Raw genomic sequence first — 15544 nt, 5'->3', positions numbered from 1 at the left:
ATATAGCTTCAAACAGTAATGTAGAGTGAAATTAATTTATAATGACTAGTATCATTAAACATAATTAAAATGGAATGCTTAGATTAACAAAAGGAAGACAAAAATTTGACATCAGCTGTTACGTATTGACAAATATAATAAGCAACTGGAGTTTTTCTAGAGATTCATCTTTACTTCAGGATAAGTTAAATTTAAAATAAAAACGCAATATTATAGTCAAAAAAAAAGATGTGTAGATGACAGTCGCCACCTGAGGGATGTTTCGACTTTCACAAATACAGCTGTTGCCGAAGCGAAGGACAAAGAATTGGTACTAGCTCTCTTAGCTACGCTTTGTTTTCAATAGAATTAATGATAATAAAATATTTTCCCCTTTGTCCCTACATCTTTCGATTTAAGCAATGCAATTTAATATTTTTTTCAGGGAGGGGTTGATCAAGTTACATCAGAATATAAGATAAAGCATATATCGTGTCAAAATAATTTTTGATACCAGGGACGGGTGTATACCACTTCTTTGTCCTTCGCTTCGGCAACAGTTGTACTAAAAGAAGTATATTAAAATTGATAAAAGATAATAATCTAAATCTTTATTAAATAAAATATATTCTTCTTCTTTTTATATAAAACTATCACTATTAGATTCATTCTATAAAGTAAACATGAACACTAAATAAGTCATGATCTTTACTATTCATTATTTCTGTAAATGAAAAATAATAGATCAGGTACCTAGTCAACTTTGATCTGACTGGAGGCATTTCATATAAATATATCTTTCCTCTCAATGAAGACGAGACAACTCTCCCAGATCAGTTAAAGAACAATAAGATCTATAAAAACAATGAATTAAAGACTTTCATAATCGATTCAGCGATTATTCTTCAATCAAACATGCCAATTATTGGATCTACGGCCATAGCTACTCATTTACCCGTCAACTGATAGAAGAATATAAATAGTAGACTTTGTAATGATTCCCTTTTAACAATGAAAATTGTCTTAAATAACGTTCAGACTCAAAAAGTATTCTTTGGTTTATCTTTGTTATTACCTTTACCAGAACATAACACCGGTAAGTAATCGTCATTCCTTATTCAACATGCTCATATCATCAATAAACTATATTACAACATTGTCATATTCTTTGACTATGTGAAGTTAATATGAATAAAGCTTAATATAAAAATCTAATCAAGGCCTTTTATTGATCTGTGTTGGGAATAATGTTATAAATGGCTCCAAGCTATGTCAACGTACTATTCAGGATCATATCCGATTCCTTTTACTAAAATAAAGTGACTATTGTTATGTTCTGGTAAATTAAAAGAAATTGATTTATCAGATTATTCCAAAATTAAACGAGATAAAAAGCTATTCTTTTATTGTATGCAATCAGCAGTTATATATATATTGTATCTTGTTAAACGAGGGTTTCGATTATTAGCATGAATTATTCTAAGTCAAGTTTCAGTGTAATTGATCAATGGATTGATCACCATCCCTGGCCAGCATTAAATTTAATGCGAAGATGTAATTCTACAAGATACAGTAGATAATTGTTGAAATACAATAAAATAACATGATAAACCGTAAAAAAGAAAAAAAAAACCAAAATAAAATAATATACAAATTATTAATATAAATTTGTATCCAATGTAATATATAATGTGCTTCTAGTTAAACTATCATTGGCATCGTTAAAACCTTATTATCTCAAAAACCTTTATTTCTAAGGATAAAAATGATAATTGAAGGGAAAAGATCTCCAACTTTTGATAGCATATGCATCATTTAAAATCTTAAAGAGCAATTTTTACTTTTTAGAAGCTCTTGTTTTTTTTCTACCTTTAGTAGATTGTTCATTGCCAAATAATGACTTTCTTTTTCTACTAGAATTTGCTGTTTTAATAGCATGTTTCCATCCGCTTTTCTTCGTTCCCAATATTTTTTAATAGCATCAGTACCTTGGAAGGTAGACTGTTTTTGCCAAGTTTGTTCACCTGGATATCCAACCCAAGTTATCAAGTATTCAAATTTGCTTGGTGCTATCTCTCTATGATTAATGATAGCTTGTACCTCATAGATATCTTTGTTATCGTTCGTTTTGTTTGTATCGTTCGTTTTGTTTGTATCGTTCGATACTAACTTTATTTGAGATGTTGGTACATTTCTGTCAAACAAACTGCCTGTTAAATCAGTAAGAACGTGATTACCATTTTTCGTATGGTTGTGAACAGTAAAGGGTCCGATATATTTAGCGTCAGTCTTTGACTTTTTGCCTTCAATGTTCTTTATCATTACTGTCGATCCCATTGGGAATGGGTTATTTAATATACGATGTCTTTTAACAAAGTATTCATTGTCCTTTCTTTGCGTTTCCAATATTTGCTCGCGGGCTTCTGGTAGAGTAGTATTATTGAATTTTTCAATAGCAGTTTTGAGTTTTTCAACATTTATTGTTTCTTCATTAAACTCAATCTGTCGCATGCTCTTGGTATAATCTTTAAGATCATTTACCTTTCTATTGAACATACAGTAGCGGACAAAACTGGTGCACAAAAATTTTTTTCAGCTTTTAACCACTATTACTTGCTCACGATAATTGCGATAGTCATGAAACTATATTAGAAGGAAGATATACTAGCTATTGTAATTTATGAGTATTCTTAGCATGACATTGTTAAAACTGAGCGAGGAACATGCTTTTTATTTATAAAATTTTATATTATCTAAAAACCGCAAAAGTGTCTAAAATCTAAGACATTGTATAATCATCTCATCTCTTGATATCATCGAATATTGTTCTTGGCATATGCTAGTAGTATACGTGTATATCACTTTCAGTAAAAGAACCCAACTCTTTAACTATTCTTTTCCAAAGATAATCTACCCTTTTTAGTCTAGTGTCGTATCGTCATAGCTTTGCCTTCAATTGCCGCCGGACATGCTTAAGAAGGCTTAAGCCGGGATTAGTGGTAACTAACCCTTTAGCACAGAAGCCCTGCTATCAAATATTGATTTTGTGGCATGTCTTGCCTTGTGCTTTGTGTCATTGTCATGCTGAAACGAGAGATTACGATATTTTAGACCACTATACCCTAGGCTTTTGTGGTATGTAGTAGGCGAAATACAGGTGTATATCTGTTTAGGATAGGGGGTTTTTAGGTAAAAGTAGTATAACAACAAAGATAAAGAAATACTGTTAGTGATTTATCCAAGAATAAAAAGGAACAAGAGAGGACGAGACTCGATAAAGAGATTGTTTTATTTAATAAGAAAATTGTACTCTATTTATACTTTTCATACACGGATAATATTTCATGTCATGGATTAATAATTAATGAGTATGATATAGCTGATGATAAATAGATAAGGGTTACGTGTTCTTCTATTGTTATATTTGTCATTGAATACTCGTATATGATTGACTGCGGCTGACTGTGATTTAGTTCCTGGATTTAATATAGTTTAACCGTGCAATTACGCAGCATCTTATCCTTAATGAAGATTATCCGAATTAACCTGTAGCTTGTCTATTGGATACATTTACATGTAGCTTATTAATACTGTTTTCATATCGAGTTATGAATGATGGATACATCAGTTAGAACTTGGTATCTCTTTATTAAGTTAAGATAACTAAGATTTGATCATAAATTCTACATGTAAAAAGTGAGAGTATTTATAGACATGATACGGATAAAGAATTAGGACAGATTTATGATCAATTCGACAGAATAGATGATTACTATTTCTAATTATTAGTTTAGCCTGTTCCTAGCTTGTATTGTCAATTATGCTATTGGGATGGTTTCAGATAACTCTGGATGTAGGACTATTTAGGAGATGGTACGGATGAATATAAAATCCTCTAGTTCCGTGATTGGATATTACGGCTAATAATAATATCTCAGTTAGGATAAAGGTTTACATGACTTAATGATGATCCGGTAAGTAATTGTCATTCCTTATTCAACATGCTCATATCATCAATAAACTATATTACAACCATGTCATATTATTTGACTGTGTGAAGTTAATATGAATAAAGCTTAATATAAAAATCTAATCAAAGTCTTTTATTGATCTGTGCTGGGAATAATGTTATAAATGATTCCAAAGTTATGTCAACATATTATTTAGGATCATATGAGATTCCTTTTACTAAAATAAAGTGACTATAATCTTATGTATCCTTAACAATCTTTTATCAATTTTAATATACTTCTTTTAGCTGTGATTATTCAATGTCCGTTATGATCAGACTCTGTTCTACAACAGTGACCACCAGATCTTGTTAATAGTAGATCAAACTTGTTAGAATAGGTTAAACTCTTGAGGTTTAGGAATAGGTTTACAATGATTATATGCTTCAAGGGACTTCGGCTGAAGGAAAAGATATGGTACAAGGAGATTCCGGGCCGGGTATTTGTCCTACAAAGATACCAAATACAACAATCGACGCAAGGCTAAATGAAAGATTTACCGTCCATCTTTTTGGAAGCCTGTAGCGGAGCTAAAATTAAGCGTACAGACGTACTCTATACACTATTTCCGGAAAATAATGGGGCACTCAATAAAAAAAACTCGGTGCGGTAAGAAAAATAAAAATGGGTCAAGAAAAAATTAAAATCCCGGGCATTAGCCAATTAAATTAAGGGTCAAGAAAACAATATAAATCTAGGCACTAGAAAAGTTTAAATTTGGTGCATTTTTTTCTATTTTTTTTTATCAAAATGAGTCAGTTCATAATTGAAAATGGCAAAGGCGAAATGTTTAACGAAAATGGTGATAAAATTTCTGTGCTTCAAATGGAAGTTGATGATCCTAACTTCCCTCTTGGAGATGTCACCAATTACGATTAGTACCACGATCTCAAACCTCCTGAAAAACAGAAGGTTGAAAAGAACGAAACAACAATTAAAAAGAAGAAGGCGAACGACTTAAATGAGAATGATGCGTCAACCCTTACAACGCATCGTAAATATAAGAAGGAGGATATGGAATATTTTTTTTACCTTGTGAATGAAAAGGGTATGTCTATTCGCGCAGCAGCAAAAAAGATGAATATCCCTCAAAGCACTGCTTGGAACTGGCACAAAAAAGGCGAAGAAGCATTAGACGACTTTGTTGAGTGGAGAAAATCTGGTAGTGGAAGACCTGTTGGTAGACCTCCAAAGTTAACCAATGCACATCGTGATTTCTTGGTGAAATTAGTAGATGAGAATGACACTGGTTTAACACTTAACCAAATGATGGAGAGCCTGACTACCGAGTTCATGGGATTAGAAATTTCCAAGTCGGCCTTTCATGAGTTTGCGAAAACTAAGTGTGTTAACTCGTAAGAATAAAAAGACTTTTAAAATTCAACGAGACTGAAAAAAAGTTATATATTTTTATTTAATATTGTAATATCTGGTATTTATATTCTTTTCATGGAGGCTTAATTAATTATAACTGAAGGTCTATCGTGAATAAACTTTAATGTAAAGATCTGTTCCAGGTTATGCAAGTGGGCTGTTTTATAATTATTTCTTAAGTAGATTTGTTTTTATGTCGCATTGCATCCGGAGTTATATTAAAAACTTGCATTGAGTTAAAGGAGTGGAATTAATTATGACCGAATAATAGAGAAAAGACTGTAATAAATCTTTGTAAAGCATTCACTACTCTGATTTCTTATAAATTGAATATGAATCATGTTTAAAGTATGTTGGGATACGACACTAAGTGTAGAATCAGTTGTAAGCGAGCCCACTTTCAACCTGAGGAAAGGAACAACCTTGAAAAGATCCAACTGAGATACGATTGGGTTAAACACTGGGAGAGTACTGATTTGGATTTTGAATCCAACTGCGTGTTCATTGACGAAGCAGGCTTTCATATTAATATGAAGCGTTCATTTGCTTGGTCTAAAGTAGGAACGCGCGCTGTTGTAAAGACCCCAAAGACGAAGTCAAAAATGACAACAATCCTTGGTGCAATTTCGCCTTTTGGTGTTGTTAATATGAAGGTTAGAACCCCTAAAGTCGTTCAATCAAAGAAGAGGAAGTTGAGAGGCAATAAAGAGGATGAAAGAGATATAGATAGCGTAAAACGCACCGTTGGTACGGTTACAGGTCATTACTTCAACTTTATTGCCAATACTTTGGATGTTATGGATAGACATGAGGAGTTCAAAGGTCATTACATTGTTATGGACAATGCACCTATACATAAGCATAGAGATATAAAGCTTTATATTGAAAGTCGTGGCTATAATTGTGTCCATTTGCCCCCTTATTCTCCAGAATTGAATCCTATTGAGCAGTTTTGGTCAGTCTGCAAGAGCAAGCTTAAAAGAGAAGCACTTCTGCAAGAGGAGACTTTGACGTCACGCATAAAAGAAGCCTGTAACAGTGTTCTTATCAGTGACTTGAAAGGTTTTTGTAGATATTCTCAAAAGAAGTTCGATGATTGCTTAGAGCGTAAGCCCATATAAAGCGTATTCTTTTTCGGGGCACTTGGGTCACCCTAATTTTGAACCAATAAATTTTTATATTTCGTCCCTTAATTTAATTAGTTAATGCCCGGGATTTTAATTTTTTCTTGACCCATTTTTATTTTTCTTACTGCACCGAATTTTTTTTATTGAGTGCCCCATTATTTTCCGGAAATAGTGTTGTTATTTTAAAGGTTGGCTTGTAGTAAGTGAGTTAAATTGGGTAAAGTTTGCTTGTAGAGCTTGATTTAAGGTAGTGATTGCCTTGTAAGTTGTTGTTTTGTATGGAATTTAAGCAGATGCTTGATAAGTAGTGACCACCAGATCTTATGTGTAAGATCAATACGATGTTTCTTGATAAAAGTTAAAGTAGAGTAAAAAGTTTAGGTAAACAGGGACTTTCTTGTTAAAGTTTGTTAATTATTGAGTAGAAATATATGATTTATTTAAACTGACTAACATTTTCTTTACAAAAAGATGGGATATATATATATGAATATTTTCTTTTTTTCTTTTTAGCTTTTCTTATTTTTTTTTGACTTTTTTCATTTTTCAACTTTTTTCAATTTTAGACTTTTTTCATATTTTGACTTCTTTCACTTTTGCTTCGTGTGACCTCTTTATTCACTTCTATTGTCACAGTGTAATCCAAAAGGAGAACGAAACATATGACAGAAAAATAAAAGATTCGATATAAAAAAATTCCAGACGTTGCAAGTGCTTGATTCTTTAAATCGAAGGTCCCACCGAGAATCGAACTCGGATCACCGGATTCAAAGACCGATATGATAACCATTACACTATAGGACCACTTTTCTTTCGCTTTTGGTTAAAAAGGTAAATTTGGTTCTTTTTTGGAAAGCCGATATCTCTGTCAAATCAAGCCATCCATCAACAATTTTTACATCAATCGACTCCTTTTTATCTAAACTTTTATTTGGTTCAACTCTTATTGTCATATCTCCATTATCTGTTGCTTAATCTTTGGTCAAAGTTTTCATCCAAATGTCATCAACAAGAAATACTAGAGGATCAAAAATCCTGAATGCCGCCGCCGGACCCAGCTCACCGGACTTGGAAGTCACTGTCCAGAATCTCAGTCACGCCCTTGAAGCGGTCACAGCTCGTCTCTCTGCTCTGGAACAGCTTAAGCTAGAGCTTGAAACCTTACGTGGTGAGAATGCTCGCCTAGCCGAAACCAACTTGGCTCAGGCCAATGAAATTGCTTCTCTGCGTGCCGAACTGGCCGCACAATCTGCCGGGGTCCCTACAAGCACCCCCAATTCAAATACCGCTGTTTCTTCTGCTGCCCGTTCAAATGGTGCTAAAGAGTCCGTTTCTTCGCCCCCTTTGGGTACTGCTGCCTCTACTTGGGCTACCGTTGCTTCTCGTTCTGCCAAGAACAAACTCCGTCGTCGTGCTGCCGCTGCTCGTGGATTCCAGCCTGTGTCTGGTGAACAAGGCTTCGAGTATGTTTACATACCTCGCTCTCGTAGGATGACCTACACTGAAGCTCGTCGTCGTCTCTCTCGCCTTGGTGTGGATAGCTGGCGCATCTTAGATGTGTGCTATCCAGCTCATTCTGTTGTCGGTCTCCTGGTACATCTGCAGTACAAGCCTGCCCTTCTGTCTCTGCTCGAAAAGGCCAAGATCCCTACCTTGGATACCTTTGATCCACTCGATCCTGACAACCTAGCCGATCCCAAGTTCGACTCTGTTTCTGCTGAAGAGCGTAGTCATGCTATCTCTCTCATCAATGATGACCGCTCTCGTAAGGCCTTGGAACGCTTGCGTTACCCCGTTGCTCTCGCTGTCTCCCGCTACCTGTTAGCACAGGCCTTGGTCTCTGATGAGACAGTGTCTGAAGTGCTGTCCAACAAGCAAGATCGACCCAAGACCGCTCGACACTACGATGATATGACTGAAGACATGGCTCTTGATGACTATGACCATCACCGTCCTGCCTCTCGCTCCAGTTATGGATCTCTATAATGATGAGTAGTAATACTTGTCATTATAGTATACCCTCGGTCTCTGCTACTGGTATGGTCCCAGTCCCTTCCTCTCCTTTGGTTTCCTCCGGTTCTCATGGCTCCCATGGTCCATCCACTCCTTTGTCATCATCATCTTCTTTTATACCGCTCACTATCGGCTTGTGGAATGCCAATGGGCTTCAAGAATCCACAGCCGATGATCTACTTCGTCACTGCCAGTCGTTTTCCTTGGTCTTTATCACTGAAACCTGGTTGCTCCCGCCCCACAGGATCCGTACCCCTTGGACCCAGTTCAACCTGTATGGCTCTCCTGTGGTCAACAGCTATCGTGGCTCTCAAGGTGTCTCTGCTCTGGTCTCTCCTTCCTGTCCGATGGCTGTGGTACAGTTCCCGGTTCATACCAAGTATGCTCTGGGTCTGCGGTTGGGTCGCTCCTTGCGTCTCATCTGCCTGTATTTGCCCCCTTCCTTGTCCAACGACGAGGTCTCTTCTGTGTTGGTTTCGTTGCCCTTGACAGACGATACGATCATCTGTGGTGATCTGAACGCGCGTCTTGGTGCAATCACGGGTGATTCCGTGGCCAATGCTCGAGGTTCGGTGCTGCTTCGCTGGTGTGAAGAACATGGTCTATCCGTTCTGAACTCGACTCTCGCTCCTGGGGTGCCTACGTTCCTGTCCTATCGTGGTGGCCAAGTCAAGCAAAGTATGATCGACTACTTCTTGACCAACACGACCTCTGCTCTTCGGTCCCCTCGGATGCAAGTCTACAGTGATCTCTCTCTTGGCTCTGACCACAAACTGTTGTCCCTGTCCTTTGACTATGCAGTCCCTGATGGTTATCCATCGCAGCCCGTTCTCTCCTCTTCTAGCGCCCGTCGGCTATGGAACCTCTCTCGGTTGAAGGAACCCGATGTCTGTAGTCTGTACGTGGCCTCATTCCAGTCCTTGGCCGTTCCATTGGTTGATCAGTTCAAAGCTCTGAAGTCAAGTCCTCCTTCTGCTGCTCCGCCTATAGACGCTCTCAACGACTCCCTCAACGAAGCGATCTATAGTGCGCTCGACAAGTCGGTTGGCTCTCGCTCTTCTCGACCTTCCCAATGGAAGCCATTCTGGAATGCGCACTTGCAAGAACTCGCCGATGTTCGTGAACATCACTACCGTAGGTGGCGTCGAGCCATTGGCATCGACAAGGCCTTGTGGTGGGATCGACATCAGGCCGCTCAAGTCCGGTTTCGCGCTGCTCTCAAGTCTGCTAAGCGTCTCTCTTGGCGTGCTTTCTGTGACTCTCTGGCCCGTGGCGAGCTTGCTCGTGCGATGTCGAAGGTGAAGGTGATTCGGAACCGACGACGTCAGCAGGTTGGGTTTACCCATCCTGACGGCCCTGCTGCAGGTGCGAGCGCGATGCGCCAACACCTTGCCTCGGTCTACTCTGGTGACGGTCTTCCGTCAAGGCGCCCTGACCCTCTGCCCTCTGTCTCTGGTATGGTGCCTTTTGACCTCGATAGTCAAGACCCTGGTATGCCTTCGTTCACTGCTGACAGTGTGGGTTCACTGATGCGACGTCTCCCTCTGCGTAAAGCTCCTGGTCCTGACCACTTGCGTACGGAGATGCTCCTCCCGATCAAGTCTGTTCTAGCCCCACTGCTCTCCTTGCTTTTCAGTATCTGCTACCAGTGGTCGTATACCCCTTCTCTCTGGCGTCAAGCACAGGTAGTCCCCATCCACAAAAAAGGTGATCCTACCTCGCCAGGGAACTATCGTCCAATCTCCTTGACCTCCATCGTCCGCAAGCTCTTTGAGATGTGCCTCTTTCCCTCTGTTGAAGATGTCTCTCCTCCGCTCGATGTAGCTCAAGGTGGTTTCCGTCACCAGCGTAGTGCATTGGGGATGGTTGTACCTTTGATGCCGTCGGACTTTAAAATTTCCAATTTCCTTATTTGGAAATCGATAATTTTCGGAATATGAGTGACACAATCGGTAGAATATCATAAAATGATGCATGTCGTTGTCCAGAATGGATAAGGTGTCGTCTTTGTATGTAGAGGGTCGCATGTTCGACCCTTGTGTGTGTCATTTTTTTCTGAAAGTTTTAGCAGTCCTTTTTTATGTCTAAGTTCTTGCTTTTTGTGACTTAACTATTTTAAATAAATTTTTTTTTATTTCGCGTTTCCCCCCTGTTTTTTTTCCCCTTTTTTTTTCTTCCCTTTTTACATCTTTCAAATTAAAGTTAGTATATCATGTCTTTTATCAATATCTCTACCGCAAACTACACCAATCCTGCTGGTATTCATCGTCAAAGACCTGTTACTTCCCCCAACAGCCCTATTGTTATCGTTGATTCTGATGATGAAGTAGAAGAAATGCATTTAGAAACCGAACAAACTTCAGATTTGGATGTAGCAGTTATTTCTATCAATAATGATGATAACGAAGAGTTATTGGAAATAGAAGCTTTCGAAGTTGACGATGAGGCACATAATAGTAATCTTTTGCCGGATAATTGGACCAGAGGTCAAAATGTTCCCATTATGGCAACCAGAACTTTTTTTTTAACTTTTGGAACTGAAGAAGCGTGCATGCAGTAAGTATAAAAGTATAACAAAGCACACTTGTATACAATATTAATAACTCTTTTTTTTTTATAAATTAGGTTTTTTATTAACAACGGAATCTATTATGGAAGCAACACAGTGTACCGTTGTAATGGTGATGAAGGAAGCGTCATGTATTTGGAGCAAACAGGAAGTGTTCCACGTTGGAGATGCAATGGAATCATAGTTAATCAGGAAACTGGTGAGAAATGCTGCAATGGACGTCAAGTTGCTGTACGAAATGCTTCCTTTTTTAGTAATCGCAGCTTACCAGCCTATGATGCGCTCTCCATTCTTTACTTTTGGAGCTTGAAAGTACGACGAATGACAATTTCTACCATGGTTGGATGTTCACCAAAGGCAGTACGAGAAACTTTAAAAGATTGGTACCAAGTTTTACAAGAAGATTTACAGCAGAACGACTGCAAAATCGGAGGTTATGATGTGGATGGAAATCCAATCGTGGTAGAAATCGATGAATCAAAGTTTGGTAAAAGAAAATATCATCGAGGACATCGTGTGGAGGGTGTTTGGGTGGTAGGTGGTGTTGAAAAAACACCTGAACGAAAGTGTTTTCTTGTGGTAGTAAATAATAGAAACACTGAAACGATGGATACAATCATTCGAAATTATGTTGCCGATGGTTCCATAGTACATACAGATTGTTGGAGAGCATATGAAAATATGGTAAACCTTGGAATGAACTTGGTACATCGAACTGTCAATCACAGTGTGACATTTCGTGACGGTGATGTCCATACCAACACCATCGAGGGTAAGCTTAAAATTGGAGTGTAGAAGTGTTTATAGGTCTAGTTAATAAAATCTTTTCAGGAACTTGGAATGGAATAAAAATTAATGTAACTCCTGCCTTTAGAACAAAGAAGATGGTACCTTGGTTGCTTATCGAATTTATTTGGCGAAGAAAGCACCACAACGATATCTTTGGTGGTATAATTGATTGTCTTAAAAATGTTAGCTTTGATCGAGCTCAGCGTAATCCAGTATGGTTAACTGAGCTTGCTGCAGAATAATAATAACAATAAAAAAAAATTAAACAAAGCTCAATAAAAATGTCCTCAATAATGTTACGTACAGAGAGCAAGCATTGTTAATATACTTCGACAAAAAATATCCAAAAGCATTACTATAATCAGTTAAATAAAAGAAAAGCCTATACAAAAAAAGAATGCACAAAGGAATCAATTCAAAAAAAAAATAGCTCCCACATAGACACGCCTGCAGCATCGGAACAAAAATACCGATTACATGTTTCGAACAGGCGACCTCTTCCGTCGGAAGTAGACACTCTAGCCATTCCGGACAGCGACTTGCATAATTCGACTGTATTTTGTTGACGAGCTGATTCATATTCAGAAAATTGTTGATTTCCAAATAAGGAAATTGGAAATTTTAAAGTCCGACGGCATCAAAGGTACAATTAACCTCGATTCAGTGATCATTCTTCAATCAAAAGTGTCAATGATTGGATCTACGCTCATACAGTAGGTCAAAAAACTGCTGCAAGGAATCCATTTTTCTTGGTTTTTGTAGCCCACATCCTGTTACAATGGCACAAACTGCCTCTGTTCCCGCATAGTAAATCTTCTACATGTCTTGAGAAATCCGAAAGAGTTTAAGCCCTATTGGATAAGTATTGAAGGAAATATGAGGCGCGCAATTTGAAAATTTGGAAAAACGAAAATTTGAACGGAATGAATTTATTTATTAATATTTAGTTGACCCTCCTTTTTTATTAATAACCTCTTGAATTCTTGCCGGCATGCTATCGATATACCTTTGGCAAAGATCTTTGTCAAAGCCATTCCATACTTTTTCTACTCGTTCCCAAAGCTCATCCGTATTCTTTGCTCTACGTTCGTAACAGCTGAGCTTCAACTTCAATTGATGCCATACGTGTTCTATTGGATTTAAGTCCGGACTCTGAGCTGGCCAATCGCTAATATACCGCACTTGATGATTATCTAACCAGTCTATTGTAGATTTTGTCTTGTGCTTTGGATCATTATCATGCTGAAAGTAAACGTTGGACCAGTTGAAATTGTAGTATTGCATAGTATCACGAAGCGTAGTGTCCAATATATGCTGATAAACATTCGCGTTCATGTTCCCATCGTAAATTTGACAAGCATATCCTGGTCCTTCAGAAGTTATACAGCCCCACATCATCAATTTGCCTGCTCCATGCTTGACTGTAAGTTCTAGATGATGCGGTTGAAGAGGATCATTTGGTCTTTTCCAATAATACTTACAGCCATCAGAGCCCCATACGTTGATCTTGGTTTCATCAGAAAAGACGACTTTTCGCCATTCTTCTACTGTCCAATCCTGATGCTTCTTGGCCCATTCTAATCGATGCTGCATATGAGCTTTTGTCAAAAACGGCTTCTTTTTTTTTATTGAAGAATGGAACTCCATTGATTTCAGTACGTTAATTGCTGACTGGTATGAGATATCGTAGCCAAGTTGAACCAGCTCCCGGTGTACCTCTTTGGCAGTCTTTAAAACCCCTTCAATGACTTTTCTTTTTATTAACCGCTTCGTCACTTTGGAGACTACTGTAGGTCTACCACCTATGCTTTTTGTCCTATTTGGAAACAACCGTCTAGAGTATCTACTGACAGTTGATTCATGTACTCCAATTTCTTTAGCAATATCGTACGTTGATGTGGATCCAGTTAATGCTTGCTTGAGATCGTCTACTTTTCCTTCTGGCAGTCGTTTAGGCATGCGATTGGTAATAAGGTAAAAAAGAGAAATAATTTAAGTAAGGAAATATAAAATTTAAAATAAAGGAATTGTAAGCGCTTTTATATACTGGCAACATTCTAATCATGTCAAGAATGTGAAAAATTATGATAGCAACCGGTTGGGTCGTATTAAAATTCGTCATTTCAAAAATATCTGAACAAGTAAAAAATGTCGGATGTTCATAATACTACCTTTAGCGATCTCAAATTCCACCAATAACCATTGCCCATATCCGATAATCGACGAATAAATGCACTTTCCATTGAGGTACAAACAGTCAAAATTTGGGATAGTTTGGTGCAGTACCCATGGAAAACCAGCTGTAAAACCGGAATTTTGCAATTCCTTGCAGCAGTTTTTTGACCTACTGTAACTACTCATTTACCCGCCAATTGATAGAAGAATATAAATAGTAGACTTTGTAATGTTTTCTTTTTAACAATTAAGATTGTCTTAAATAAAGTTCAGTCTCAAAAAGTATTCTTTTGGTTTATCTTTGTTATTTCTTTTACTTTACCAGAACATAACAGAGGCTGTAAATGATCAAATTTTCTTTTCCAATAATACTTGCAGCCATCAGAGCCCCAAATGTTGATTTTCGTCTCATCAGAAAAGATGACACGTCGTCAATCATGTACTGTCCAATATTGATGCTTTTTCGCCCATGCTGATCGAGCCTTTTTGTGCTTTTCAGTCAATAATGGCTTTTTCTTTTTGATCTCAGCATAAATTTCAACTGAATGTAAGACATTAATTACCGATTGATACGACATAGGGCGCCCCAGCTCCTCCAACTTCATTTGCACGTCCTTGGCAGTCTTCAAACAACCTATGATCACTTGTCTCTTGATGTATCGACGTGTTGACTCTGCCACAATGCTCGGTATACCTCCTCTTTTACGTATTTTATCGTGTATCCACTTATTTGCATACCTATTGACGGTATTTATATGCACTCCAACCCGTTTCCCAATGACTGCAGGATCAGCACTGTTCTCTAATAATGTTTTGATACTGTTTTGAATATCGGATGGAAGCTTTTTGGGCATTTCTAATGATGGATGGATACTGACGATGTACAATGGGTTTGGGTAAAGCATGAAAAAAAAAAACAGAAAACAATTACAAAAACTTTATTTGAAGGTCCCCAGTGTGGCTAAGTATAAGAAAGATTAGATTAAATCTGCCGGAATAGTCTCAGTCCGGACATATGATATCAAATACCTTGTCATTTTAAAAGTCAAAAAACTGCACCAACCGACCTCCTCTTTTTACTGAGTGCTCTTTAGATCAGTACTCCGCATCGGACTTGGAAACTTGCGTTAATAAATAGTAACAGTAGTAACTCTTTTTGTTCCAAGTTTCGTAATGTTTACTGTTAAACTGACAGAGCTATACTTGTATTTCAGAAAAACTGGGTTGCGTTGTATTAAAAAATTAAAGATGATAACCAAGAAAACCAGAAAAGCGATAAAGTTTCAACAAAAAGAGAGCAAGACACACTAGACAATGTCTTTCGCTTCGAGATATGAAGCTTCATCAGGTGGTTTATACCTGCTCGTTATATACTTTTTCCTTATCAAAAGATAAATGTCGATAATCTATATGGTGAAACATGATAGAAAAGATAATGACATAATATGCACGTTGTAGTACATGATAAATGGGATAAAAGTCTAAAAATGCACATGGTGATACAAGAT

The 15544-nt window shown here is 37.5% G+C and overlaps 9 protein-coding genes and 1 non-coding gene across 10 annotated transcripts; 6 read left to right on the top strand and 4 right to left on the bottom strand.

The window, feature by feature from the left end:
- Positions 1 to 990: 990 nt before the first annotated feature.
- RO3G_05529 (uncharacterized protein) lies at positions 991 to 1297 on the top strand (the record flags this gene model as incomplete). Its single annotated transcript, XM_067660119.1, has 2 exons — positions 991 to 1075; positions 1200 to 1297. 2 exons carry the CDS (start codon positions 991 to 993, stop codon positions 1295 to 1297), a joined length of 183 nt encoding a protein of 60 aa, XP_067516220.1.
- Positions 1298 to 1732: 435 nt separating this feature from the next.
- Positions 1733 to 2535, bottom strand: RO3G_05528 (uncharacterized protein; the record flags this gene model as incomplete). Its single annotated transcript, XM_067660118.1, has 3 exons — positions 1733 to 1801; positions 1849 to 2493; positions 2521 to 2535. 3 exons carry the CDS (start codon positions 2533 to 2535, stop codon positions 1733 to 1735), a joined length of 729 nt encoding a protein of 242 aa, XP_067516219.1.
- Positions 2536 to 5039: 2504 nt separating this feature from the next.
- On the top strand, positions 5040 to 5348 carry RO3G_05527 (uncharacterized protein; the record flags this gene model as incomplete). The annotated part of the gene is made up of 1 exon (XM_067660117.1): positions 5040 to 5348. One exon carries the CDS (start codon positions 5040 to 5042, stop codon positions 5346 to 5348), a length of 309 nt encoding a protein of 102 aa, XP_067516218.1.
- A 365-nt stretch (positions 5349 to 5713) lies between these two features.
- Positions 5714 to 6484, top strand: RO3G_05526 (uncharacterized protein; the record flags this gene model as incomplete). Its single annotated transcript, XM_067660116.1, has 1 exon — positions 5714 to 6484. One exon carries the CDS (start codon positions 5714 to 5716, stop codon positions 6482 to 6484), a length of 771 nt encoding a protein of 256 aa, XP_067516217.1.
- Positions 6485 to 7222: 738 nt separating this feature from the next.
- RO3G_19059 lies at positions 7223 to 7294 on the bottom strand. Its single transcript has one exon. It is a non-coding gene; the product is annotated as a tRNA-Gln (tRNA).
- A 195-nt stretch (positions 7295 to 7489) lies between these two features.
- On the top strand, positions 7490 to 8476 carry RO3G_05525 (uncharacterized protein; the record flags this gene model as incomplete). The annotated part of the gene is made up of 1 exon (XM_067660115.1): positions 7490 to 8476. The coding sequence occupies one exon, from the start codon at positions 7490 to 7492 to the stop codon at positions 8474 to 8476; it is 987 nt and encodes a 328-aa protein (XP_067516216.1).
- Positions 8477 to 8850: 374 nt separating this feature from the next.
- RO3G_05524 (uncharacterized protein) lies at positions 8851 to 10192 on the top strand (the record flags this gene model as incomplete). The annotated part of the gene is made up of 2 exons (XM_067660114.1): positions 8851 to 10051; positions 10140 to 10192. The coding sequence occupies 2 exons, from the start codon at positions 8851 to 8853 to the stop codon at positions 10190 to 10192; spliced, it is 1254 nt and encodes a 417-aa protein (XP_067516215.1).
- Positions 10193 to 10715: 523 nt separating this feature from the next.
- Positions 10716 to 12103, top strand: RO3G_05523 (uncharacterized protein; the record flags this gene model as incomplete). Its single annotated transcript, XM_067660113.1, has 3 exons — positions 10716 to 11059; positions 11129 to 11844; positions 11904 to 12103. The coding sequence occupies 3 exons, from the start codon at positions 10716 to 10718 to the stop codon at positions 12101 to 12103; spliced, it is 1260 nt and encodes a 419-aa protein (XP_067516214.1).
- Positions 12104 to 12797: 694 nt separating this feature from the next.
- On the bottom strand, positions 12798 to 13820 carry RO3G_05522 (uncharacterized protein; the record flags this gene model as incomplete). The annotated part of the gene is made up of 1 exon (XM_067660112.1): positions 12798 to 13820. One exon carries the CDS (start codon positions 13818 to 13820, stop codon positions 12798 to 12800), a length of 1023 nt encoding a protein of 340 aa, XP_067516213.1.
- A 529-nt stretch (positions 13821 to 14349) lies between these two features.
- On the bottom strand, positions 14350 to 14890 carry RO3G_05521 (uncharacterized protein; the record flags this gene model as incomplete). The annotated part of the gene is made up of 2 exons (XM_067660111.1): positions 14350 to 14478; positions 14600 to 14890. The coding sequence occupies 2 exons, from the start codon at positions 14888 to 14890 to the stop codon at positions 14350 to 14352; spliced, it is 420 nt and encodes a 139-aa protein (XP_067516212.1).
- Between the last annotated feature and the right edge of the window lie 654 nt (positions 14891 to 15544).

Source organism: Rhizopus delemar, genomic scaffold (assembly GCF_000149305.1).
Source record: "Rhizopus delemar RA 99-880 supercont3.4 genomic scaffold, whole genome shotgun sequence".
Lineage (NCBI taxonomy): Eukaryota > Fungi > Mucoromycota > Mucoromycetes > Mucorales > Rhizopodaceae > Rhizopus > Rhizopus delemar.
This window is presented reverse-complemented; position numbering and strand designations above follow the sequence as displayed.